Source organism: Lutra lutra, chromosome 8, assembly GCF_902655055.1.
Source record: "Lutra lutra chromosome 8, mLutLut1.2, whole genome shotgun sequence".
Lineage (NCBI taxonomy): Eukaryota > Metazoa > Chordata > Mammalia > Carnivora > Mustelidae > Lutra > Lutra lutra.
The window spans coordinates 74,786,097-74,812,750 of record NC_062285.1 but is presented as its reverse complement, the minus strand read 5'-3'; the positions used below and the strand labels follow the sequence as shown (position 1 = coordinate 74,812,750).

Sequence of the window (26,654 nt, the reverse complement as noted above, 5' to 3'; positions counted from 1 at the left end):
CACAGTAGGGAGGGTATGTGCTATGGTGAGTGCTGTAAAATGTGTAAGCCTCATGATTCACAGACCTGTACCCCTGAAGCAAATAATACATTATATGTTAATTAAAAAAAGATTGGTAGGCATAGGTTGAGCATTTAAAGGCTGTTAGAGCACTAGTTACATCAAGAAGAATCCCATGACAGGATAAATTGGTCACAGAATGGGTTAGATTGACATTAGGTCACCCACGAACCACAAGGAAATTTCCATGTAACAAGGTACACTATAAAACACACACAAAGCCCAACCCTGTGGCACATCTCTTTTAGGTATAGTCTGGCTCTGAGAAACCCACAGTCTTAGGTAACGGGATTTATTTATTTATTTTTTTAATATCCTTGCAGTTAGCTAATGGAATTCTTGAATGCTAGAGTCTTGCATGCCACCTTCCTACACACCTGCTTATTTTGTGTCTAAGAACTATAGTTCCAGAAATCTCAGTTATTTAGCAAAAACAGCAAAATCTCACTAAGCTTGTCTTGGGTCTTCTGGAACTCGGCTTGGTAACTGTCAGGTTGGGGGCTTCAAAATAAGGCCAGACAGAAATTGAGTTTCACTTCCTTTGCAAGTAGATATGGCTGAACAGAAATGTGGGTTAACTCCATTTGCATCTAGGGTTCTACCAAACTCCTCCCAGCCCTCAAGGGTATTACAGCCTAGAAATAGAATGGCCAGTATGGGGAACCGTTCTAATTAGATAAGATCATTTAAAAAATGCCCTTTAAAGCAAGGGTTCCCAAACTAAACAGAATGGGATACCTGTTTTAATTGGCATGCAGAAGCCTCCAAAAGGTTTCGGAATCCCAAAGTAGTTCCACTGAAAGATTCATTACAAAAAGCTAATGAAAAAGAGACAATGGAAAAAAAAAAAAAAAGAGGCAATGTGGCTCAACTAAGACTATAAAACTGATGTAACTCTGGGCGCCTGGGTGGCTCAGTGGGTTGAACCTCTGCCTTCAGCTCAGGTTGTGATCTAGGGGTCCTGGGATTGAGTCCTGCATTGGGCTCTCTGGCTGGCAGGGGTCCTGCCCCCCCCCACCCCACCTGCCTCTCTGCCTACTTGTGATCTCTGTCGAATAAATAAAATCTTAAAAAAAAAACGATATAATTCCTACCGCTCCCCTCTACCTTTGAGCATTCATCCTAGTTATCCTCTGTCTAAACTGTCTTTCCACTCTTAAGAGACTATTAAATAGTAACATTTAAAACTAAGACCATTCAAGGGCACCTGGGTAGCTCAGTCGGTTGGTTAAGCGTCTGCCTTTGGCTCATCATGATTCCAGGGTCCTGGGATCTAGCCCCGCACTGGGCTGCCTGCTCAGCGGGGCACCTGCTTCTCCTTCTGCTGCTCCTCCTGCTTGTGTTCTCTCCTCTCTTTCTCAAAAATTAATAAAATCTTTAAAAATAAACCCATTCAAGACTACTGGAGATCTTTCACTCCTTGGTCAAAGTCTGAACTAAGGGTCTTGGTTAAAGAATTTCGTAAACCCAGAGAAGATCCTCAAGACTCTTTGTAAATAGATCCATTCCTCAGCCCAGTCAAAAGATGGAAATAAAAATTCCCTTCACTCCTTCCTTCCCAAGTCCAGACCCATTGGTTATTGATCCTTCATCTCCTAGAGATAACTATTTCCTTCTTGCTTGTATCATTTTATGTCCTAATGAAGTAGGAAAGTTGAAGGGACTCCATTTTAGAAAGGTCCCGTCTCTGTTGTTTTTCCGTTAGGCCCTATTCACTCATGTTCCATGTTTTGCCTCCGAACAAGCCAAAGAAGAGGTCTTCCCACTTCAAGGGGTGATGAGGGATAGAAGCAGAAAGATGTTCACCTTTAGCCCGGAAGGCTGACCTATAGCCTGCATCGTCCTGATAAGGACCAAAAGCAGGCTGGTTGCTACATTCTTAAGGGGTCTCATGACTGCCTGTACTTCTCAACAATAGTGAATATTGAGCTCAATGATGAGCACCAGAGAAATCCTGCAAAAGTAGAATTATGAGTAGAAATTGAAAGAAAACATTTATGATCTAACACTCCCTTCATGTCCTCTCTCCTTTAAACATTAAGCGTATAAACAACCACCAGCTTCGTAAAGTAAAAGTGTTGCTCTTTCTGCCCATGGGTCCTGTCCCTTAGATAAACTTACTAAAAGTAGCTCTGTAAAGTGTCTCAAGAATTCTTTCTTGATTGTTGCCTGAATGATCCCGCAATAGGCAGAGGCCAGAAAGTTAATCACGGAGTTTTGTCTTAGGCCCCAAACACCTGAAAACACTTAAGAGCCAGAGCAGGGGTGCCTGGGTGGCTCAGTCATTAATCGTCTGCCTTCAGCTCAGGTCATGATGCCAGAGGCCTGGGATCCAGCCCAGCATGGGGCTTCTTGCTCATCGGGAGCCTGCTTCTCCCTCTTCCACTTCCCTGACTTTTGTTCCCTCTCTCACTGCAGCTCTCTGTCAAATAAATAAAATCTTTAAGGAAAGAAGGAAGGGAAGAAGGAAGAAGGAATGTGGAAGGAAGGAAGGAAGGGAGGGAGGGAGGAAGGAAGGGAGGGAGGAAGGTGGAAGAAGGAGAGAGGAAGAAGGGAGGAGGGATGTGGGAGGAAGGAAGATGGAGGAAGAAAGAAGAAGAGCTAGATCCTAAACATGTCCCAGGACATTAGCTCCAAACAAACCTCAGCTGACGCTGGCATCAATACCTTGTCTTCTGTATTTTATGGAATAACCTACTGTTTACCTGACACTTGCCTTTTCCTGGGCCCTACCCTGGGTTCCTGGAGGAACATGCACCCTAGACTCTCCTAATATAAACCCCTAGCAATGAGGAGACTCGTTCTTCTCTCCTTCCTGAGTCTCCCAGATTCTGTCTACTATTATCTGTCACACTCTTCAGTAAGCTCCGTTTTCAGTTTCTCTGGCTCACATTTGATTTCTGTTCTGTGTAAAGCCAAGGAATGGTCCTGACTGGTCCGTTTAGGCCCTCCCTGGGTCCTGGGACTCAGCCTGCCCACATCACGAAGAATGTGGCTTGGCTTTCTGCCTGCCTGGGACATGCGTGTTGTCAGTTCTTTCATTGCCTATGTTTGGGAGTGACTTTAAATCTTGTAAGGATAGTAACTTTTACTAAAATTAGCAACTTTGAGCTAAATTTTGTCTATAAATCTGAGGTATATATTTCTAGTGAGGGATCACTGATTACACTGTAAGTAGTTCCAATTTTTGCAGCTGGTAAATCAGTTGATAAGTTAAAAAAAAGTCATGCAAGACACTGGTAAAATATGCAAAATAGGTATAAAGAAATTCTAAAGAAAGAAAGAAATAACCAACACCTAAACAGCCATCCTTACTCCCACATCAGGCTGTATCCATCACACATGTAAACACAATTACACAGAGCACCACACATAAACCATTTCCCTTTTGCTCACAATAGAAAGTACAGATGACTTGATGAGTACCACCAAACATTTCAGCAGATAATTTTCAACTTACCTCGGCATTCGGTGTCACATGCATAAAAAATACTCTAATTCTTCACAGGGGCTGCTAGTGCTCTAGGTTACATCTTCTTTAACATTGTTTCCTAGCTTCCATCTTATCAGAAGTTTGCATATCCAGGCGTTTTCTGTGCTATAATTCATTACTTTGTTTTAATTTTTACAAAACATATTTCAATAGCGGCCCCCAAGACTGGTTATTTGACTTGACAATCCAAGCAAAAAACTGGTCTTGAAAATCTATTACTCATTTTTCCTTTTAATTTATAAGTTTTGTTAAAGGAGAATAGATTACAGAGAAGGCAAGCAGTTTTTGCACTCTAATATTAAAAGCATTCTATGAGAAAGTAACTAGTACAACACGAATAGAAATATTTTAAAGAAAAATAGAGGGAGTGGAAAAACTAGCTATGCAGAAAACTTGTCATCTTATAATTGTTTTGCTTTTCAATGCCCATCATGTACAGGATTCTGTGATCAATCCCCGAAATAGAGTTCACAAAATCTGAATTAAGATTAGTCTGCAAAATACATTCTCCCCTGGCCTACCTTATTGGCTCTACAAGGGAGCCTACACTTTTTTACATGTTTTACACCTGCGCGCGTATGCGCGCGCGCACACACACACACACACACACACAGTTAAAATGGTAGTCTTTAGGAAGGCATCAGGGAACCATATGAATTTTAACTCCCTTACATCTATGTATTTCCATTGTGATGCTCTAATTTGCCCTAGAGAAAAAGTCTGTTTTCAGATCTGTAAAGAAATCTCAATGATTATGATTATAAATACAGCTTGGAATTTCTATCAGGTTTTTAACTAAAGGCATAGAAAATACATTGCACATGTAAGACTTTCTTTTAAGGAAAAAAAAAAGGGTGAGTCTTGCTAGAAGGTGGCAGAGTAGGATCCTGAGCTCTCTTCCTCCCACAGACTCACCAAGGCAACAATTACAGTTGACCCTTGAACAACATAGGTTTGAACTGCATGGGTCCACTTCTATATGGTTTTTTAAAAATAGATGTGGTACGATACCATAAATCTTTCTTGTGATATCCTTAATAACGTTTTTTTCTCTAGGTTATTTTATTGAAAGACTACAGTATATGATACATATAACATACAAAATATGCATTAATCATCTATTTACATTATTGTTAATGACCTGATACTGGCAGAGATCCTCCATAGCTAAAAGCATAAAGAGAAGGTCACATTAAGAGGGGGAAGAGAGGGGCACCTGGGTGGCTCAGTGGGTTAAAGCCTCTGCCTTCGGCTCAGGTCATGATCCCAGGGTCCTGGGATGGAGCCCCACATTGGGCTCTCTGCTCAATAGGGAGCCTGCTCCCCCCTCTCTCTGCCTGCCTCTCTGCCTACTTGTGATCTGTCAAATAAATAAAATCTTAAAAAAAAAAAAAAAAAAAAAAAGAGGGGGAAGAGAGGAGAGACACAGTCGACAACCAAACCTTTGGTGTGGGAACCCATATGGTGAAAGAAAGCCCCTATCATCAGGCTTTGAAAATCGTCAGAACTTAACTCTGACGATCATAGAGGGCTACAGGAAACCAAATCTCTGCTCTTAAAGGGCCAGTGCACTGCATCAGGTGGCCCAAGGCTCATCAGTTTGGGATATACATGAAGGAGTACTAATTTTAGGACATGTGTCAATGGGTCAGGGACCTACAGGAGCTTTCTCCGGGATGAGATGCATCCTTTCAGTTTAGCTAGTCTGACACTTGCAGATACCAGTTCTGACACTCTCCATCTACCTTGCTAGCTCCACTTGCATCATGCAGGTTTTTTTCTGCAGAATTGCCCCAGCAGGTGCCTCCCCAAATCAGGTCTGGACCCACCACACTGGAAGTGGGTGGGGCAGTCTCTATTGGAACCTGTGTCTCTCCAGAGCAACTACTGCCCTATCATACCGAGCAGGACTAGAGCCCCTCCAGAGCTACTTCTGGCCCCGAGAGTGGGGGAACTAGCTCCATCTACCAGCATACTGACAGTAATGATAGCTAGGCCTACCACTCAACCTTGCCAGAAGCTAGCCCAATCCACTAGTGCAACCTCAATAGCTGCAATGAAGACCCCATTCAGCTGCATCAGGAGCTAAACACACCCAACAGCAGTCCTACAGTGACCGTAGCTAGCCTCTCAGTCAGTTGTACCACAGGCAAAAAATGCTCATCAATGCACCTGCAGCAAAGTTGGACACCATAGACAACCAGCCTGAGGACTAACTGTGTCCACGAGCACATGTGCAGCAGCTGCAGCCAGGCCATCCATTCAGCTGGGCTGGGATCAAGCCCTGAAGCCATACTTCGCAGACAGCTGGGCTAAGGGCTGGCCCTTCCCACCAGAGGACCAGTAGCAGTCATGACCCAATCACAAGAGGAATGCACACATAGTCCACACAAGGGGTGCCTCTGAACACTTTGCGGACTAGCGGTGGGATTGCTACTGGGCCTCACAGGACATGTTCTACATAAGACCCCTACTTTCAAGACTAGAAGATAGCTGACCTACCTAATACATAGTAATGAATAGAGTGAGGCAAAATGAAGGGACAGAGGAATATGAACCATATGAAAGCAGACAAACCGCTGAAAAAGAGCCAAATGAATTGGAAATAACCAATCTACCTGATAAAGAGTTCAAAGTCACAGTCATTAGATGCTCACCAGACTTGATGAATTCAGTGAGAACTTCAACAAAGAGATAGAAAATATAAGAAAGAACTAGTGGGGCACCTGGGTGGCTCAGTGGGTTAAGCCTCTGCCTTCGGCTCAGGTCATGATCCCAGGGTCTTGGGATCGAGCCCCACATCGGGCTCTCAGCTCAGCGGGGAGCCTGCTTCTCCCTCTCTCTCTGCCTGCCTCTCTGCCTACTTGTGATCTCTGTCAAATAAATAAATAAATAAAAATCTTAAAAAAAATAAATAAAAATAAAAAAGAACTAGTAAGAGCTTAAGAATATAATAACAGATATGAAAAATACACTAGAAGGAATCAACAGCAGATTTGATGATGCAAAAGAATAGATCAGTGATCTGGAAGACAAGGTAGTGAAAAGCACCTAAGCTGAACAGAAAAAAGAACTCCAAAAAATGAGGACAGGTTAAGGAAGTTCTTAGAAAACAGCAAGCATAACAACATACACATTATAGGGATCCCAGAAGGAGAAGAGAGAAGGAGGCAGAAAACATATTAGAGGAAATAATAGTTGGACATTTCCCTCTCCTAAGGAAGGACATAGACATCCACATTCAGGAAGCACAGAGAACCCCAAATAAGAAGCCCAAGAAGACTGACAAGACACATAATAATTAAAATAGCAAAAATTAGAGATAAAGAGAAAATCTGAAAAGCTGCAAGAGAAGATCTAACAAGTACAAGGGAAAACCCATGGGGCTATCAGCTGATTTTTCAGCAGAAACATTGCAGGCCAAAAGAGTGGCACCATATAATTGAAGTACTGAAAGGGATTAAAAATACAGCCAAGAATACTCTACATGGCGAGGTTATCGTTCAGGATTGAAAGAGTTTCCAGACAAACAAAAGTTAAAGGAGTTCCTCACTACTAAGCCTATCCTTATAAGAAATGTTAAAGGGGGGATTGGGAGGGAGACAAACCATAAGTGACTCTTAATCTCACAAAACAAACTGAGGGTTGATGGGGGGAGGGGGATGGGGGGGTGGGATTATGGACATTGGGGAGGGTATGTGCTATGGTGAGTGCTGTGAAATGTGTAAACCTGGCGATTCACATACCTGTACCCCTGGGGATAAAAATATATTATATGTTTTAAAAAAATAAAATTAAAAAATAATGTTAAAGGGACTTCAAATGGAAAAGAAAAGGTCATAACTAGATATAAATTATAGAAGGAAAAATTTCACTGGTAAAAGCAAATATAGAGTGAAGATACTAGATCATTTATAAAGCTAGTAGAAAGGTTAAAAGAGAAAACTGGTAAAATCAGTTATACCTACAAAAATTAGTGAAGAAATACCCAATATAATGAGATGTAAAATGACATCATATATATAAAATGTGGGAGGGAGGGTAGTAAAACTGTGGTTCTTTTAGAATGTGTTTGAACTTCGGTGATCATCAACTTAACAGAAGACTATATACATAGAGGTTATATACGAACCTCATGGTAACCACAAACCAAAAACCTATAATAGATACACAAAAATAAAGAGAAAGAAATCCAAGCACACTAAAGTAATTCTCTTCCCTGTGAAAGATGACTAAGGGGAAAGGAACAGAGAATAACTACAAAAACCATCAGAAAATGATAAACACAATGGCAATATGTACATACCTATCAATAATTACTTTAAAAGTAAACTGATTAAGTGCTCCAATCAAAAGACATAGGGTGAGTGAATAGATAAAAAGCAAGACTCATCTATATGCTGTCTATAAGACATCCTAAACTAAAATGATAAAGGCTGAAAGTGAAAGGGTAGAAATAGGTATTTCATGCAAATAGAAAAAAAAAAAACCCTGGGGTAGCAATACTTAGACAAAATACACTTTAAAACATATTGAAACAAAAAATAATCACGGCCATTTACATAATGATAAAAGGATCAATTTAACAAGAGGATATAACAATTGTAAATATCTATGCACCCAACACAGGGCACCTAAATACAAAAAGCAACTATTAACAAACATGAAGAAAGAAATGGGACAGTAATACAGTAAAAGTAGGAGACTTTAGCACACATCGATAGAAAGATCATCCAGACAGTTAATAAGGAAATAGTGGCTTTAAATGACACATTATAGCAGATGGACTTAACAGATACAGAATATTCCATTCAAAAACAAAATACACATTCAAGTGCACATGGAATATTTTCCAGAATAGATGTCATTAGGCCACAAAATAAGTACCAGTAAATTTAAGAAGACTGTACATCATACAAACATCTTTTTCAACCATAGTACTATGAAACTATAAATTATAAGAAGAAAAAAAAACTGGAAAAAACACAAAACACTTGGAGGCTAAACAGCATACTAGTATACAACTTAAGGGTCACTGAGGAAGTCAAAGAAGAAATCAAGGAATACTTGGAGAAAAATGAAATTGGAAAATACAAAATCTTTGTTCAAAATCTTTGAGACTTAGCAAAAACAGTTTTAAGAAGGAAGTTTATAGCAAGATGGGCTTACTTCAAGAAACAAGAAAAATATCGAATAAACAATCTAACTTTAGGGGCACCTGGGTGGCTCAGTGGGTTAAAGGCTCTGCCTTCAGCTCAGAACATGATCCCAGGGTCCTGGGATCCAGCCCCGCATCAGGCTCTCTGCTCTGCAGGGAGCCTGCTTTCTCCGCTCTCTCTGCCTGCCTCTCTGCTTACTGGTGATCTCTGTCAAATAAATAAATAAAATATTTTAAAACAAAACAATCTAACTTTACACCTAATGGAATTAGAGGCAAAAAAGCGTTAAGTCCAAAGATGGCAGAAGAAAGGAAATAGAAGTAGAGGAACAGGAAAAATAAATGAAATAGAAACTGGAAAAAAAAATAAAAAGATCAATGAAACTAAGAGCTGGGTTCTTTGAAAAAATAAGCAAAACTGATAAGCTTTTAGCCAGACTTATTAAAAAAAAATAAAAGCCAAGACTCAGATCAGAAATGAAACAGAAGTTACAACTGATATCACAGAAATACAAAGGATTATAAAAGACTACAAGATGTTGTATACAAACAAATTAGATAAAGAAAATAAAAATTAAAAAAAAAATAAAACAGATAAATTCCTAGAAACACACAATCTCCCAAAACTGAATCAGGAAGAAACAGAAAATCTGAACAGACCACTTACTAGTAATGAAATCGAAGCAGTAATAAAAAACTCCCAACAAACAGGAGTCCAGGAGCAGATGGCTTCACGGTTGAGTTCTATCAAACATTTAAAGAGTTAATACCTATTCTTCTCAAACTATTCCAAAGAATAAGAGAAAGGAAAGCTTCCAGTTCATGCTATGAGGACTTCATTACCCTAACACCAAAATCAGACAGACACTACAAAAAAGGAAACCACAGACTAGTATTTCTGATGAACATAAATGCAAAAATCCTCAACAAGATATTACCAAATTGATCTCAATAGTATATTAAAGGATCATTCACATAATCAAGTGGGATTTAGCTCATTGATGCAGGGATGATTCTATACACATCAACGAATCCATGTGATACACCACATTAACAAAATTAAGGATTAAAACCATATGATTATCTCAATAGATGCAAGAAAAGCATTTGACAAAGTACAACATTATTCATGATTTAAAAAAAAAAAAGTCTCAACAAAGTAGGTTTAGAGGAAGCATATCTCAATATAATGGAGGCCTTCTGTGAAAAACCCAAAGCTAACATCACAGGCAATCGTGAAAAACTGAAAGCTTTTCTTCTAAGATCAGGTACAAGACAAGGGTGTCCACTCACATCAATTTTATTCAATATAGAACTGGAAGTCCTAGCCACAGTCATCAGATAAGAAATAAAAGTCAGCCAGATTGGTAAGGAAGAAGTAAAACTGTCACTATATCTAGAGAACGTCATACTATACATAGAAAACCCTAAAGACTACAGCAAAAACTCTTAGAAGTATAAGTGAATTCAGGGAAGTCTCAGGATACAAAATCAATATACAGAAATCTGTTGCATTTCTACACACCAATAAAATAACAGAGAAATTAAGAAAACAATCCAATTTACAAATGTATCAAAAAGAATAATTTCCCTAGGAATAAAATTAAAGAGGTGGCATACCTGTAGTCTGAAAACTATAAGATATTGAGGAAAGAAATTAAAAACAATACCCAAAAGGGGAAAGATATACCATCCTCATGGGTTTTAAGAGTTAATATTGTTAAAATATCCATACTATTCAATGAAATCCATAAACTTAGAGTGATCTCTATCAAGATATTACTACTTGTAAGGATAGCTAAAATTGACAACACAAGAAACAACAGGTGTGGTGAGGATGCAGAGAAAGGGAAACCTCTTGCACTGTTAGTGGGAATGTCAACTGCTGCAGCCACTCTGGAGAATAGAATGGAGTTTCCTCAAATTGTTAAAAATAGAACTACTTTACGACCCAGGAATTGCATTACTAAATATTTACCCAAAGGATACAAAAATACAGATTCGAAAGGATACATGCATCCTGATGTTTATGGCAGCATATCAATAACAAACTACAGAAAGAGCCCAAATGTCAATCAACTATTGAATGGATAAAGAACATGTGGTATATTTATATACAACACAATATTATTCAGCCATCAAAAAGAATGAGCTCTTGCCATTTGCAACAACATAGATGGAGCTAGAGTATATTATGCTAAGTGAAGTAAGCCAGACAGAGAAAGACAAATACCATATGCTCTCACTCGTAGGTGGAATTTAAGAACGAAAACAGATGATCATATGGGAAGGGGAAAAAATAAGGAGAGAGGGAAATAAGCCATAAGAGATTGTTAGCTATAGAGAACAAACTGAGGGTTGACAGGGGAAGGTGTGTAGGCGGTGGGCTAAATGGGTGATGAGTATTAAGGAGGGCACCTGTTACGATGAGCACTGGGTGTTGTAAGTGAGGAATCACTGAATTCTACTCCAGAAACAATACTGCACTATATGTTACCTACCTAAAATTTTTGAGAAGTATTTTTTCAAAGAACTAGAATACTAAAATTTATATGGAACCACAAAAGATCTCAAGTAGTAGCCAATGTTATCTTGAAAAAGAAGAACAAAACTGAAGACATCACAATCTCAGATTTCAAGTTATATTACAAAGCTGTAGTAATCAAAACAGTATGGTACTGGCACATAAATCAATAGAAGAATAGAAAGCCCAGAAATAAACCCATACTTACATTGTCAATTAGTCTACGACAAAGGAGACATGAATGTATAATAGAGAAAAGATAGTCTATTCAATAAATAATACTGGGGAAACTGGACAACCACATGGAAAAGAATGGAACTAGGTGAACTCCTTATATCATACACCAAAATAAACTTAAAATGGATTAAATATCAAAACATAAAGGCTAAAACCATAAAACTCCTGAAAGAAAACATAGGCAGTAAACTCTTGGAAATTGACCTTAGCAATATTTTTCTGAATCATTCTCCTCAGTATGAAACAAAGGAAAAAAAGTATTGGGACCGTATCAAACTAAAAAGCTTTTGCACAGCTTAGAAAACCATCAATAAAATGAAAAGGCAATGAACTGAATGGGAGAAGATATTTGTAAATGATATATCCAGTAAGAAGATAATATCTAAAATATATAAATAACAAACAATTCTAAAAAACCAAATAACCCAATTAAAAAATTGGGAGATGAACTGAATAGACATTTTCCCCAAAGACATACTGATGGTCAGCAGGCACACGAAAAGATGCCTGACATCACTAACCATCAGGGATACATAAATCAGAACCACCATGAAATATCACCTCATACCAGTCAGTATTAAAAAGTCAAGAATAACAAGTGTTGGTAAGGATATGGAGAAAAGAGAGCCCTTATAAACTATTGGTGGGATAGTAAACTGATCTAAATGTCTACTGATAAATGGATAAAGGAGAATTGGCATATGAACCCAGTGGAATATTACTCAGCCATAAAAAAGAATAAAATCTTGCCATTCAGGATAACATGGATAGACCTAGAGGGCATTATGCTAAGTGAAATAAATCAGACAAAGACAACATATACTTTATGTGTGGAACCTAAAAAACAAAATAAAACAAAAAGAAATTAGACTAAAAAAGTACAGAGAACAAATTGATGATTGCCAGAGGGGAGGTAGGTGACGGGATAGGTGAAGTGGATTAAGAGGTACAAACTTTCAGTTATAAAATAAGTAAGTCTTGAGGATGAAAAGTACAACATAGGAAATATAGTCAATAATATTGTAATAAGGGGCGCCTGGGTGGCTCAGTGGGTTAAGCCACTGCCTTCGGCTCAGGTCATGATCTCAGGGTCCTGGGATCGAGTCCCGCATTGGGTTCTCTGCTTGGCAGAGATCCTGCTTCCCTCTCTCTCTCTCTGCCTGCCTCTCCATCTACTTGTGATCTCTCTCTGTCAAATAAATAAATAAAATCTTTAAAAAAATATTGTAATAACTTTGCATGGTGACAGACATTAAATACATTTGCCATGGTGAGCACTTAATAAAGTATATAACTGTTGAATCATTACATTGTACACGTGAAATTAACAGGTCAATTATACATCTATTAAAATTTTTTTTTAAATTTTATTTATTTGACAGACAGAGATCACAAGTAGGCAGAGAGGCAGGCAGAGAGAGAGGAGGAAGCAGGCTCCCCACTGAGCAGAGAGCCCGATGCCGGGCTTGATCCCAGGACCCCGGGATCATGACCCGAGCCGAAGGCAGAGGTTTCAACCCACTGAGCCACCCAGGCGCCCCACATCTATTAAAATTTTTAAAAATAATTTTAAAAAATAAAATTTTTGAAAGAGAAAGAAAGAAGCATACTTAAAAAGGGAAAGATGAATGCTTTCATCCAAATTTTAATCATGTGGATTGGGTTTTTTTTTTTTTAACTCGGGTATTCAGGAAGTGATATGCTTATTCCTTTATTGGAAGAACAAACATTAAAAGATTAATATTTACCAGCTTCATTTAGAGATAATTTTTTCACCACTGATTCCTGAGGAGTAAGACATTCAGAGTTTTTATCAGAGGTTGAATCAAAGTCAAGTGTTAAGGCATTAAAATGATTTTCACAATGGTTATTCAAATCCTTGGTAGAGAAGTGCTCCCCTTTCCTGGTCTGTGATGCCCAGGATGTAGAATTCTGACAGCTCTCAGGTCTTGGCCTTGAGAGGTGTTCAGAACTTGTGAGAGGAACAGGATATGTGGCATTCTCGGGAGAGCAGAGATGAGAAATGGATGGGGTTCTTGGAGACCTTATTTGAGGAGATGTAATGATGGCATTGTCTCTCGAGGTACTTGAGAAGAAAGTGTTGGGCGAGGGAATAGGAGTGGTCGCCATGTTCTTCAGAACCTCTTCAATATCTTCCTCAGTGTTAATCTGCGGACTATCAAAATTGCTCGACTGGTATTTGAGAATCTGTCGAACTGGATCTGAAATGTCTTCTCTCTTTTGGATGGCTCTGATTTTTCTACAGATGCTTTCCACTGGGTTATGCCGCTTGTCAGTGACCTTCCTCACAGCGGCCATTGTTGATCTTCCTCCAATCATGCAGGTGAAGTGGCTAAAGTGCAGGCAGAAGTAGACATGTTGTTTTTAAGTTAGCACTGTCCCAACAATAATCTAGCAATGCTATTTAGTCCTAAGTCACCTGTGGAGGGATTAAGAGGTCTTTAAACAATTGGTTTGAACAACTTTCCATGTGTTTAATTGGCACTCGAATTTCCTGAAAACAACCACAGCTAACACACACAAAGTATGTGCCATGTGCCAGGCATGGTACTATATTCTTTATATGTATCAACTCATTTCATTCTCAAAACAACCCTATGGGGGCGCCTGGGTGGCTCAGTGGGTTAAGCCTCTGCCTTCGGCTCAGGTCATGATCTCAGGGTCCTGGGATCGAGCCCCGCATGGGGCTCTCTGCTCAGCAGGGAGCCTGCTTCCCCCCTTTCTCTCTGTCTGCCTCTCTGACTACTTGTGATCTCTCTCTCTCTCTCTCTCTGTCAAATAAATAAATAAAATATTAAAAAAAAAAAAACCCTATGAAGTAGACATTACTATTATCTCCATTTCGAGGTAAAGAGAAAATAAGACACACACAAAGTCACCCCAGATAAGTGCTGGAGCCGGATTTGATCGCAGGCAGTCCTACTCCAGAGGCTGGACTCCTAACCATACTGCTTTTCATTTATAATAATATGTCACATATGATGGTGATGGTGAAGTTGCTTACAGTTCCTGTTGGAGTACTGTTCTGGTTCTCATCTAATGAGAATTTACTATATATGCCCTGTGGAAAGAAGTCCAAAATTTTGCCTAGGCAAAGAGTTACAGTAGTTTGAATAGTTACAAATAGCTAGAGAGTTAGAGTTCGAAAGTGATGATTTTTAGGACCTTAAGATTTCCATTCATAGATCTTTCTTTAAAAATCCCCTCATAGAAAATGAACAAAAGGAAGAGAAATTTTAGAAGAACTATAATTGGAAGGGGTATTTGGAAATACTGGTCTTTAGAAGAAGACACCCAAAAATCCTCACAATCTGGCTTCAATTTACTTCAAGAGGACAGTCAATGAAGCTCCTACCAGCAGAATCCTTTACTAATCAGTCATGATCATAACCTTTGTGTTGCCACTTGACAATACCCTCCTCTCCATATACTCAAGGGTTATTTTTCAACGCCAAGCCTAAAACACATTCCTCTATGGCAATTCTGGAATTGGTGCATACTCTTTGGAATCTATTCTTTCTGTTCTCTCCTAGGCTTTATAACTGCACTGCATGTTTGCCATTTAAACTTTGACTTCTATCCTTTGATTGTTTAAACTGTGTATGCATGTTGTTTCCTCAAAAACAATTTTAACTCTTGTATTCAAAAACCATGATGTGACTTTTTTTTTCTAGGTACACAATACATTGTTACGAGCATCACTGGTAATCCACAGTCATATAGGATATACACAAATACCAGGCTTGTAGACCTTTCCCCCAGCTCCCACCAGTGTGGACCCTCAACTCCTCACAGCTACCACCTTTTCTGGAGAATTTCCCCTGGCCACATGGGAGCTGTTCTTCATCTCTCCACTGGGAGGTAGGAAGTGATGTAGAGGGAATGACAGAAGAGAGCAAAAAGTCTTGTAAGACTGATTAGGTATCTACAAATGTTCTCAATATGAAAGAACTGGTTTTCCTTTCAAGAGTCAGAGAATGGAAGCACAGGTTGGGCATGAGGCTAATAGAAACCCTAAAACTGGAACTTCAAACTCTTAGATCCTGTCTACCCTCCTTCTTGGATACTAAGGTGGGAGGCTGTTCAAGCTCCAGGGAAAGGCTTTGCCTTGTGGGCATTTGTGACTGAGCCAGATTAATGTTTCTAGCATAGAAGACACGCATTTCTATTTGTAATATGTAAGACATGCATTTCTATTTGTTTTTCCAAGGCATTTTTCTCCTTTTATCATCTGTTTGCAAAACTTCTATGACTCACCTAAGTGACCACTCCATGGTTTATGAACTAAAGAGTACACTTAAGACCTTGGCTCTTCATGAGCTAATGAACATTCTCAAAATTGATTTGTTTTGCTTTTTCTAATATAAAGCAGAACATCGGAGTTCAAAAAGATGTGATAAGGATTTTGAAATTTGGGCCACCTCCTCCATATATGGCCTGGAAACCTCTCCCGTCTGTCCCATCCAAACCTCTTTTTCAGTTTTAGATCTCAATAGAAGAGATTAGCTGCAATCTGCCATAACATTTAAAAACACAAGTCCAGGGGCGCCTGGGTGGTTCAGTGGGTTAAAGCCTCTGCCTTCGGCTCAGGTCATGATCCTGGGGTCCTGGGATCGAGACCCGCATTGGGCTCTCTGCTCAGCAGGGCGCCTGCTTCCCTTCCTCTCTCTCTGCCTGCCTCTCTGCCTACTTGTGATCTCTGTCTGTCAAATAAATAAATAAAAAAACTGGAAGTTAATTATATTTGCAGGGTCAGCTGCTTGGAATTTTTTTTTTTTTTTTTTAAGATTTATTGAGAGAGAGGGCACACTCGTAAAAGGCAGAGGCAGAAGCAGACTCCCTGCCGAGCTGGGAGGCAGATGTGGGGCTCCATCCCAGGACCCAGAGATCATGACCTGAGCCGAAGGCAGATGCTTAACAGACTGAGCCACCCAGGCACCATTGGAGTCTCTTTTAAATGGATTTTCCTTTTTATTTCCCGCAGTTGATCGACTATTTACAGTGTAAAGATGGCACACTTGTAGAAATCCCAAAGGGAAGTGTTCATTTTTTAAGTTTATTATTTTTAGTAACGTCTACACCCAACGTGGGGTTCTCACAACCCAGAGATCCAGAGTCACATGCTCTTCTGACTGAGTCAGCCAGATGCCCCAAGAAATGCTTTTTTTTAAAATTCTCTGAACCTCAGTTGTACTCCATATCACTCAGCCCTTTAGGCACTCAAACAATATTTATTAAGTACCTAGAAAGTGCTAATACCTCTGCTCCAGAGAGTATCTACTCTCCTAAGGCCTGTAGTCTGCAAGAAGTTCAGATACAAACCAGTAAGCTACTGGGAATACACATTAAATCCAGGATGCCCAAGAAAATCTGAATTTCAGGGGTGCCTGAGTGGCTCAGTGGGTTAAGCCTCTGCCTTCAGCTCATGATCCCAGGGTCCTGGGATCAAGCCCCACATCATGCTCCTTACTCAGTGGGGAGCCTGCTTATCCCTCTCCCTGCCTGCTGTGCTGTCAAATAAAATATATATATTTTTTTTTAATCTGAATTTCAGATAAAGGGCTGATTTTTTTAATATAAGTAGGTCACAAAAGTTGCACAGGAAAAACTTATACTGGAAAATCATTTATCTGAAATTCAAATTTCACTGAGACTCTTGTATTTTTATTAGATAAATCTAGCAACCCTAAAGCCCAGAGATAACTCTATCATTACACACTGGGAAAGAAAAGTGCCAGGGGCTCTGGGAGCATATAATAGGGGGTTATCCTAGTTTGGGAGTGAGGATGGAAAAATTAAGGGCCTCTCTTTTGCATCACGCACTATGCATAATGCTATATTGTTTGCTAAGTCTGTGGTTATAAACAGAACACTGGGACTGCAAATCTGGGAATTTCCATTTAGATTCAATTCAGTGAATGTAAAATAATGTTAGAGATTATCTAAACCAATTATTTCATGTGTTTTATTTCTCATTGATTGAACTACGCCTCATTGTTATTTCTAGAATCTGAGTCTCCTTATTGTTATTGCCTGAATTGCTTTAATATATACAGTAAACCTCTTTAGTCAACTCTTTTCAACCACCTCCCTGATCCAAAGCAATGATTAAAAGCTTCTGAGGCCTGGAAACATCTATAAAACAATGTGATTTGTGGGGGTAGGGGGGCTGAGTGGCTCAGTTGGTTAAGTGTGTGCCTTTGGCTCCGGTCATGATCTTCAGGTCCCAGGATGGAGGCTGGAGGCCTGCGTCAGGCTCCCTGCTCAGCAGGGAGTCTGCTTCTTCCTCTCCCTCTGCCCCTTCCCCATGCTTGTGCTCTCTTAAATGGATAAAATCTTTTAAAAAATTTTTTTTAAAATGTGACTTCTTACCTAAAGTAAGTTTACTCATTATATATTTAATTTTTACCAGTGATGTAACTGCAGAGTTCTAGGCATTTATACTCTGAGATTTAACAAAATCTTCTACATTTGTTCTGACTTCCTAAAGGAGTCAGAATAAATTCACTATTTATGTACAGTATAGAGAATATTTCATATTTTTTTAGGAATAGACAAACATAAGGGCATAATTTGTATTTTTCAATATCCATATTCTTCAATCACTAAAAAATAGTTGGATTTCTTTCCAAAAAATAGAGATACAAAAGTAACATCCTTGAAAAAAGATTTGAGTTTAACTCAAAAGCTCTTTAGAAAGCCTCCTGAATCAAAAGATTATGTTGACAATGTAATTATCTTACCTTTACTAACCATTTAAGTATTTTCTCCCTTTACTAACAACTATTTCTTGAACATTAAACTTCCAAACTTCAGATGAGGTAGACATATCTTAATAATCATCCAATACTTAATTATGAAATTTGGACAAATATTTCACCCAAGTCCCAGTTGGAGATTTAAGGCAAAACTCTTAAGTAAAGGATGTAAAAATTTTTTTTACAAATATCTGTGTATGTATGTAGATAAACAAATTCCTTTGCCAAAAGAGGCCTTCACTAACAGATGGCAGTAAACTCTTCATGGAGACCGAAGAAACAGTCACTGAGATGTTCCCAGGAAAGTCATCTTTAGTGAGCCTAGTGCAAGGGCAGAACATGATTTTCGACTTAACCAGTAAATTTTATATTTGCCAAAATTATACTGTTTTTAGTCTCTGTGTGACTAATATGTAGTGTGATAAAATAACACTTACTTTTTCTTGTCCTAAGATAGGTGACAGCAGCTGTTAGTCAAAATGATTTGCAAACCACAAGTCCCAGATTTAGTAATTGCTCAGCGAGTCTCATCAGCAAACCTGTTTGATTACTAATAAATGCAAGCTGGCACAGAACGGGACTCTCCCCTCCCACCATTCACTTAACCGTGTTATATTAAGCTCCTTGGCTGGGTCACACCAAACTTAAATTATAAACATCTCATACTGGAACAATTCCTGAAATAGCATAGTTACACATACGCTTAACCTGAAATCTCTAAATGCAAGAATTCAGGTGATCCTCCGGGAGGGAGACAAACCACAAGAGACTCTTAATCTTAGGAAACAAACTGAGGGTTGCTGGGTAGTGGGGGGAAGGGATGGGTGACTGGGTTATGGACATTGGGGAGGGTATGTGCTATGGTGAGTGCTGTGAATTCTGTAAGACTGAGGATTCACAGACCTGTACTCCTGAAGCAAATAATACAATATATGTTAATAAAAATATTAAAAAAAACCCTCAGGTGGTCCCATGTTCTTGGGGGGTCTATAAAACCCCATAACTACTTTCCACTAACACACATGCCCAATGACTAAGGCTGGAAATGACAGTTCAGGAACTTAGGTATCTAAAAGTCCCCTTTGAAAACAATTTAGGGATTGGCTTGTAGTGAAAGCAGCATCTCTGGGGGGGGGGGGGGAACCTAGCTTTATCACCACAAGCATAGGGAGTTTGAGGCTGGGGGTGAGAAGACGGAGGCTACCCCTGGGATGGCTTTTCCCTGCTTAGAAAAGGACTTTCTTGACCTTAAACGACTAAAGGGCAGCATCCGCCAAACTTTAGCTGTTTAGTTGGGGGAAAACTCACCACCTTATTTTCACTTTACCAGCACTCTAAGAACCGTCTTCCGAAAACAGACCGCAGAGCGGAGGCCCGCAGGATCAGGCGAGGGGCTGGAGCTAATCCCGCCCGGCTTTATGGGGCAAGCGCAGAGACGAGCTTCAGCCGGAGGAGAGCGAAGCCTGCGATCAGCGGCACCTGCCGTGTTGGCACCTGCTGTGTTGGTCCACACCGAGATCTTGGGAATGGGAGGGGGAGGAGAGCCGGAGAGGAAGGGGGACCCCTGCTTGGGCCAGAGCGAGACCATTTTGGTGCGCTCCCCGCCGCGGTAATAACAAAATAAACATCACCCAGTACATACTGTCTGTAATCAGGATGGAAAAAAGTCACTTTCTGACTTAAATTCCCTACGTTTCTGTTGGGCCAAGTGCTGGACGGTTTCTAAAAACACTAAAGACATCCTCGTGACCTCTTAAGGGACCGTCTCCGGTTGGGCAGACGCAGTATGTCGACTACACAAAGTGCAATAATTAAGCAAAGAAGTGCCGGAGCGGTACGTTCAACCCCGCGGAGGGCAGCACCGGGAGAGGCCCGCGGCAGCTGAGAAGTGTTTTCCAAGTAGGTGGACTCCGCGAACTGCCCGGCAGCCCTGGGTAAACAGAACCGCGAGGCAGGTGGGAGATTGTAGAAGACTGAAATGCCAAGTCTGCTTAGGGAAGATGCACGCAGATTCAGACATGCAGGACATTTCTTTGTAAGGCCATTTCCCCTTCAAGGGGGAGGACAGACATCTTAAAAACAAAACTAACAAACAAGCAAACCAGCTTCAGGGTTCTCCACATACAACGTGAAACATCCTAACTGGAACATTTGGTTCTCAGAACTGTCTGCTTTGCTTACTGCCTCCCTGGGCTTCTCTAGCCAGACCCTGCCGTCCCTAATCACATGCTTCACAGCCTGGAGCACGGCTGATTTCCTACTTCTCTTCTATTTTCTCTCTTCCTCACCCCGCCTGGGGGGTTCTGAAAATCTATTTTTGTGATATCTAGATTTTTATATTTACTCCTGTTCCTGTGGGTCATTTCTGTCCCCAGAGAAGTGGGTGACGTGTAGTAGTTCAGAGTTGGGACTCTGGATTCAGATACCCTGAGTTCAAATCCCAGCTCTGCCCAATTGGTTTTGGGACCTCGGACAAATTACTGAACTCCGTGTTTCAGTTTATTTGCAAAATCAGCACAATGAATGACCTCCTAGGTTTGCCGTAGGGATGTAATGAGATAGCACATGTATGATGCACCTTCTCAAACTCCTTTAATGTATTCAAATATTAAATGTACTCTTGGGATGCCTGGGTGTCTCAATCGGTTGGGCGCCTGCCTTCAGCTCAGATCATGATCCTAGGGTCCCGGGATGGAGCCCCACATCAAGCTCCTTACTCAGCAGGGAGCCTGCTTCTCCCTCTGCCTGTGCTCTCTCTCTCTCAAATAAATAAATAAAATCTTAAAAAAAAAAAAAAAAGTACTCTTAAAGCACAAAAGAGTACCCAGAAAGAAATAACCAATTAACCCATTCCTTTCACTGACTTGCTCTGTTTAATTTTCCATAAAGTGGACTATCGTAACATCTATACTTGTGACCGTCTTATCAATCCACAGATACCGAAACTAGCTACACCCAGAAAGATTTCCCTCCTAGTCATAAAGGAAGCCAGTGGTGGAGCCAAAAATAATATTAAAATTCTGAATCCACTAGACCATATCACCTGTCTGGCAAACTGTACTCTTACTTCCTGCTCCCGGAAGTGTATTACACCTGATGTTTCTCAAAGTAGTGAAAGGAAGAGACTGAACAATAAATTCCAATGGATGTGCAATGAATTAGATGAATATATTGTTCCATTATTTATTTACTGTTTGCCTCATAGGATTCTAAGAGAATGTGCTCATATCATGATCTCTGCTGTGGAGAGCACAAGCTGGTGATGCCTGTGCCTGTCCCAAGGCAGCCAGAAACATGCAGTCTCCACCAAAACAGCTTCTCCCACCCAAACATGTGCTTTGTGAACAGAGGAGAGAGTAGAAAGGGATAAAATGCAGACTCAACAACAACAAACAACAACAAAACAAAACCAAGACTAGACTACGGGTTTTGAATACTCTAGAGAGAGTTGATGACAGCATGGTGTTTACTTGCCACGTCATATCCCTTTAAGGCACGCTGACCAGGCTGGGCCCCCAATGTTGCCAGACCTGAAAGTAACTGCCTGTCTTGTATCCGAGAACCACTGAGGGACACTGCAAGGAAATGCAATCTTATTTATGTACATGAGAAAAAAAAGAAAAGAAGAAAAAGATTTTCAAATAATGCATATCCCTTTTTTCTTCTTCTTCTTCTTTTTTTAATTTATGAGAGAGAGAACACAAGCAGGGGGGAGGGGCAGATGGAGAGGGAGAAGCAGGCTCCCCACTGAACAGGGAGCTGGTTGTGGGACTTGATCCCAGTCCCTCAACCGACTGAGCCACCCAAGTGCCCCGTATATCCCTTTCTAACTCAGTCTTTAATGTTGCTAGACATTAGCCAGAAGCTCGGTCTCTGAGATTAACTCTGCTTAATCCAAGCGACTCACTTTGTCCAAACAAAAGTAGATTGGAGGGGGTGGAAGAAGGGGGGGGCACTATTAGAAGGAAAGAAAACTGTTTAAAGACTCCTTCAGTATAGCCAAACATAACATGCATTTTATTTTTCAAAGCCCACTCTATGTAAAATGCACAATGTCTTATAATATACTCTGTAATGCTCTTATATTCTATGTGTCATCATCTTTAAATTTCTTTTAATTAAACTTTAGTAAACAATATCAACGTCTTCAGGAAGCCAACTTTCATAAAGATACTATCCTGGAAAGAAAAGGATTGGAAAGTAAGTGATCTATGGGTCCCGTTCTGAAGCGAACATTTTGAAAAAAAAATTTGGCGATTCCTTTTTGGAGGGAAGTGGAAATAAAGCAAGGCTCTGAAGATACTACCAAGATGCATACTAGCTGAATGAAAATCATCTGCTGCATTTCCACATCTACCCAGATGCAGAGCAGGAGTAACAGTTCTCGCTTGGCTCTGTACTTCTGTACCTTCCGCTGGCTCTTGCTGGGGATGGTAAAGGCTTCCTAAAGCCATCATGCCAACACCAGGGGATGCTCCCTTCTTCCTACTGTTTCTCTTAACCCTGCCCACACCTTCATGGATGAAAATCTTTTCAGCCTCCCCTTTTAAGAAGAAACTGCCGTCTGTTTGCTAAGGGACTTTGACTGATATGGGCGAAGAGATAATTTTGGTTCTCATATACATTTCCAAAGCCCAAAATGGTTGTTACCCACATTACACAAAAGACACTTCCCTTTTTTTTTTTTCTTTTTTAAAGATGTTATTTGTTTATTTGAGAAAGAGTGGATGAGCTGGGGGTACCGGCAGGGCGAGAAGGAGAAGGACAAGCAGACTCTGCTGTGCAGGATCCCCGATATAGGGCTCCATCCCAGGATCCTAGGATCATGACCTGAGCTGAAGGCAGAAGCTTAACTGACTGAGCCACCCAGGGGCTCCCATAGTACCTCTCTTAAAATATTTCGGATTTGTTTTTAAACTCTGTGTAGCCTTTTCTTTTGGTTGTGTACATATAGATAATTGAAAGAAGGAGATTTGACTAAAAGAAAAAAAAAACAACTTCTTCAACCTTCTTTTTGAAAATTTTGGTAGCTATTGCCAAATCGGTTTCCATAGAGATTATATCAATTTATCATCTCGCCAACAATCTGTGCATCTGCTTTGTTCCCTACATTCTCATCACACACAATGTGTTGATCTTTGCCAATCTTATAGGTGAAATATGGCATCACGCCATTTTAATTCGCATTTCTCTACTTATGACAGTTTCATGTGTTAAAAGCCATTTATATTTCTACATTCTGTTTGTTTGTATTCCTTGGCCATTTGTCAACAGGGGCTTGATTTTATAAATTTACAAAAGTTCTTTGTATATTAAGAAATTCATTTCTTTTTAACATGCATTAGCAATTTATTTGTACAATTTTCATTTCTATATTTGGTTTTTGCTAATTTTTGCCATGCAGACTTTTTTTTTTAAATACAGTTAAATTTCAACTTTTCTGTGTGAATTCTGAGTTTGTGTTAACCTTAGGAAGGCCTTCCTGACTCCAAAATCACAAAAAAAAAATTTCCCATTTTTTTCGTAGTAATTTCATGATTGAATACATTTGAATTTATTGTGGTATCCAGGGAAATAGGATTTCACCTTCATTACTTTTCAAAGGGCTACCAAATTTTTTCTAGGAATTTAACCTACAGATATATTTACATATATTTACAAATATAAATATAAGACTGTATTTATTATATTATTTTGTTTGGAATGGTAAAATATTGAAAACAATCTTTTCATCCTTCAAAAAGATACTGGTTATATAAATCACAGTTCATTAACACATTAGAATAAAATACAGATGTTTAAAAGAAAGATATTTTATAAGTGCTAATATGGAATCCCAAAATTATGTAGTCAAGTTATAAATTGATTCTAAGATAAAGGACAGTACTTACATCCTTTTTTATTTTGATTAAATCATTTTGATTAAACACAAAACAAACATACACATAAATACAGAAGAAACTAGAGACAATGATAACCTTGGAAAGGAAAAGTGGCAGTTTAAGGAAGGGGTAGAAGAGAGATTTAATTATTTATACCATATCTATGTAAAATATCATTTTAAATAAATACTAAAAAAAGAATAAAACAACAGACTTTTAAAACTCAAGTCATTATTTTTGGGTGGTTGATCCATTACCTTTTCATGTAGATTTGTAAGATATTGTCATTTACAGTGTTGAAACCTGCTGATTTTATATTTTTTAATTTTTATTTTTTTTTAAGATTTTATTTATTTATTTGACAGGCAGAGATCAGAAGCAGGCAGATAGAGAGGTGGAAGCAGGCTCCCTGCTGGGCAGAAAGCCTGACACGGGGCTCGATTCCAGGACCCTGGAATCATGACCTGAGCCGAAGGCAGAGGCTTTAACCCACTGAGCTACCCAGGTGCCCCAGAAACCTGCGGATTTTAAAATCAGCAAAATTCTTTTTTAACATGTGTATGAAAATGTGGATCAGTAGCACCCTCTGCTGGTAATGAGTTGAAATTCAAGACCCGGATCATTAATAAACCTACTTATTTCTCTTGTGCTCTACTTTGTGATTATTTTCGAGTGCTCAAATAGTTATGTCATAAGAATGATAACATTTTATATCACAATTTTAAAAAATCACTGTCGGAATTTGCTAAAGTTAAAAAAAATCACACCTATTTGTAGTGGTCCATAATTCTAAAGTTTTAAGTGATGTGTGAGTGCAGAACTCCACTTTTCATATGGGAATATTGAGAATAAAATAAAAACTACTTTTAATAATAGTTATTACCAATTTGTATAAAAGTGAGCATGACTGTGTATGTTTGTCTTGTCAGTCTGTATATTTTCCTCGTGTTCTCAGCATTATAATTCATTCATTTGACAAATATTGACGACTTTGTTTTCCAAGCATGTCTTAGTTCTGAGGACACACAATGAACAAAAAAGACAAACATCTTGCTTCATGGAACTTGCTTCCTACCAAAGGAGACATGAAGTTAATATAACTCACACAAATATACAGTATGTTACACTCTGATAAATACTGAACAAAAAAAAAATAAAATAAAGGGAATATGATGAATGAGTTTGGAGAAAGGCTTGCAATTGTAGATAGTGAGCCATGGAAGAGCTCACCAGAAGGTTGACTTGAATAAAGACCTTTGGAAAGTGAAGGAGCTAGTCAGAGGAAATGCATCCAGGCAGAAGAGCAAGTACAAAGGTCCTGAGGCATAAATTTGCCTGGCAAATTAGGATTTCACAATTGTAGATAGTGAGCCATGGAAGAGCTCACCAGAAGGTTGACTTGAATAAAGACCTTTGGAAAGTGAAGGAGCTAGTCAGAGGAAATGCATCCAGGCAGAAGAGCAAGTACAAAGGTCCTGAGGCATAAATTTGCCTGGCAAATTAGGATTTCACCTTTCAACAGCAAGGAGGCCAGTGTGACTAAAGTGAAAAGAATAGAAAAGAATAGTAGGGAATGAGGTTAGAGCATCAGTGGAAGAGAAAAATTATGTAGGGCCTTAGGATTATAGAAGGACATTAACTTCTACTGAGTGAGATGGGAAGCCATTGGAAAGATTTTAAGGAGAGAGATAAGTGCTCTGAATAAATGTGTAAATTGTAAAGGGTCAAGTGTAGAAAGGGTGAGATTAATTAGATGTTTATATCAATAACCCAGGAGGAGAAATGACAATAAGGAACCATAGGTAGGCTTGAGTTTGTAAAATGGTGGAGGAATAGGAGACCATAGTTTTGTCTGGTTTAAGAAATTCAGCTAGACAGCTATCAAATCATTCTAAACACCTATGAACTCTATCAGAGATCTAAGAAAAGAATTTCTGCAATTCCACAAATAGAAAATCAACCAATTTCTGCAAGGTAGGTGTGGAGAATTGAATCAAAGGCAAAATATTGGAAGATAAACTGTGGGTTGCAGGAGTGTCTGGAAGCCAGCTATTGGAAAGTGATAAAGCAGCAGAGGGCAAAATCAGATCTTTCAGAAATCTGCTGTAATGAGAGGTGTCCTGTCTGAAAGGCACTCAGGTGGCAAAGTGGGGCAGAATCCCAGATGGGACAGTGTGGTCTCAGGATCTCCGAGGTCACAGGAAGACCGGGGGTGCCTGAGCATGATGGAGTTTTCAAGCATTGGAGTGGGGAAGCTGGCTGCAATCAGTGAGCCTAGGAATGGGCTCTCAGTTTAGGGTTGCCATGTACCCCACACTGCAGCATGGTTGGGCAACTGCTCTCCAAGCAGGGGTCCAAGAAGTGGAAGAACTGATGAGACAACCCCTGCTCTGCCAGGAGGAGTGGTGCGGGTGTGCACCACGGGAGTGTGCAGGGTTTGGAGACTCGAAGTGGGTCCCATGCCTGAGATAAAAACACTGGGTCATGAACTGCTTTTCCTTCATTGACTGCTTTTCCTCTT

General features: G+C 39.6%; 1 protein-coding gene across 1 annotated transcript in view; it reads right to left on the bottom strand.

The window, feature by feature from the left end:
• The window catches only part of LOC125106940 (inositol 1,4,5-triphosphate receptor associated 2-like), a 41,634-nt gene extending 22,036 nt beyond the window's left edge, over positions 1-19,598 (bottom strand). Inside the window, exons 1-2 of the mRNA XM_047741514.1 lie at positions 19,579-19,598; positions 13,221-13,825 (exon numbers count right to left, since the gene is read on the bottom strand). Of these exons, the coding sequence (XP_047597470.1) occupies positions 13,221-13,812 (592 nt within the window). The 5' untranslated portion in view covers positions 13,813-13,825; positions 19,579-19,598. The remainder of the gene's footprint in view (positions 1-13,220; positions 13,826-19,578) is intronic.
• Between the last annotated feature and the right edge of the window lie 7,056 nt (positions 19,599-26,654).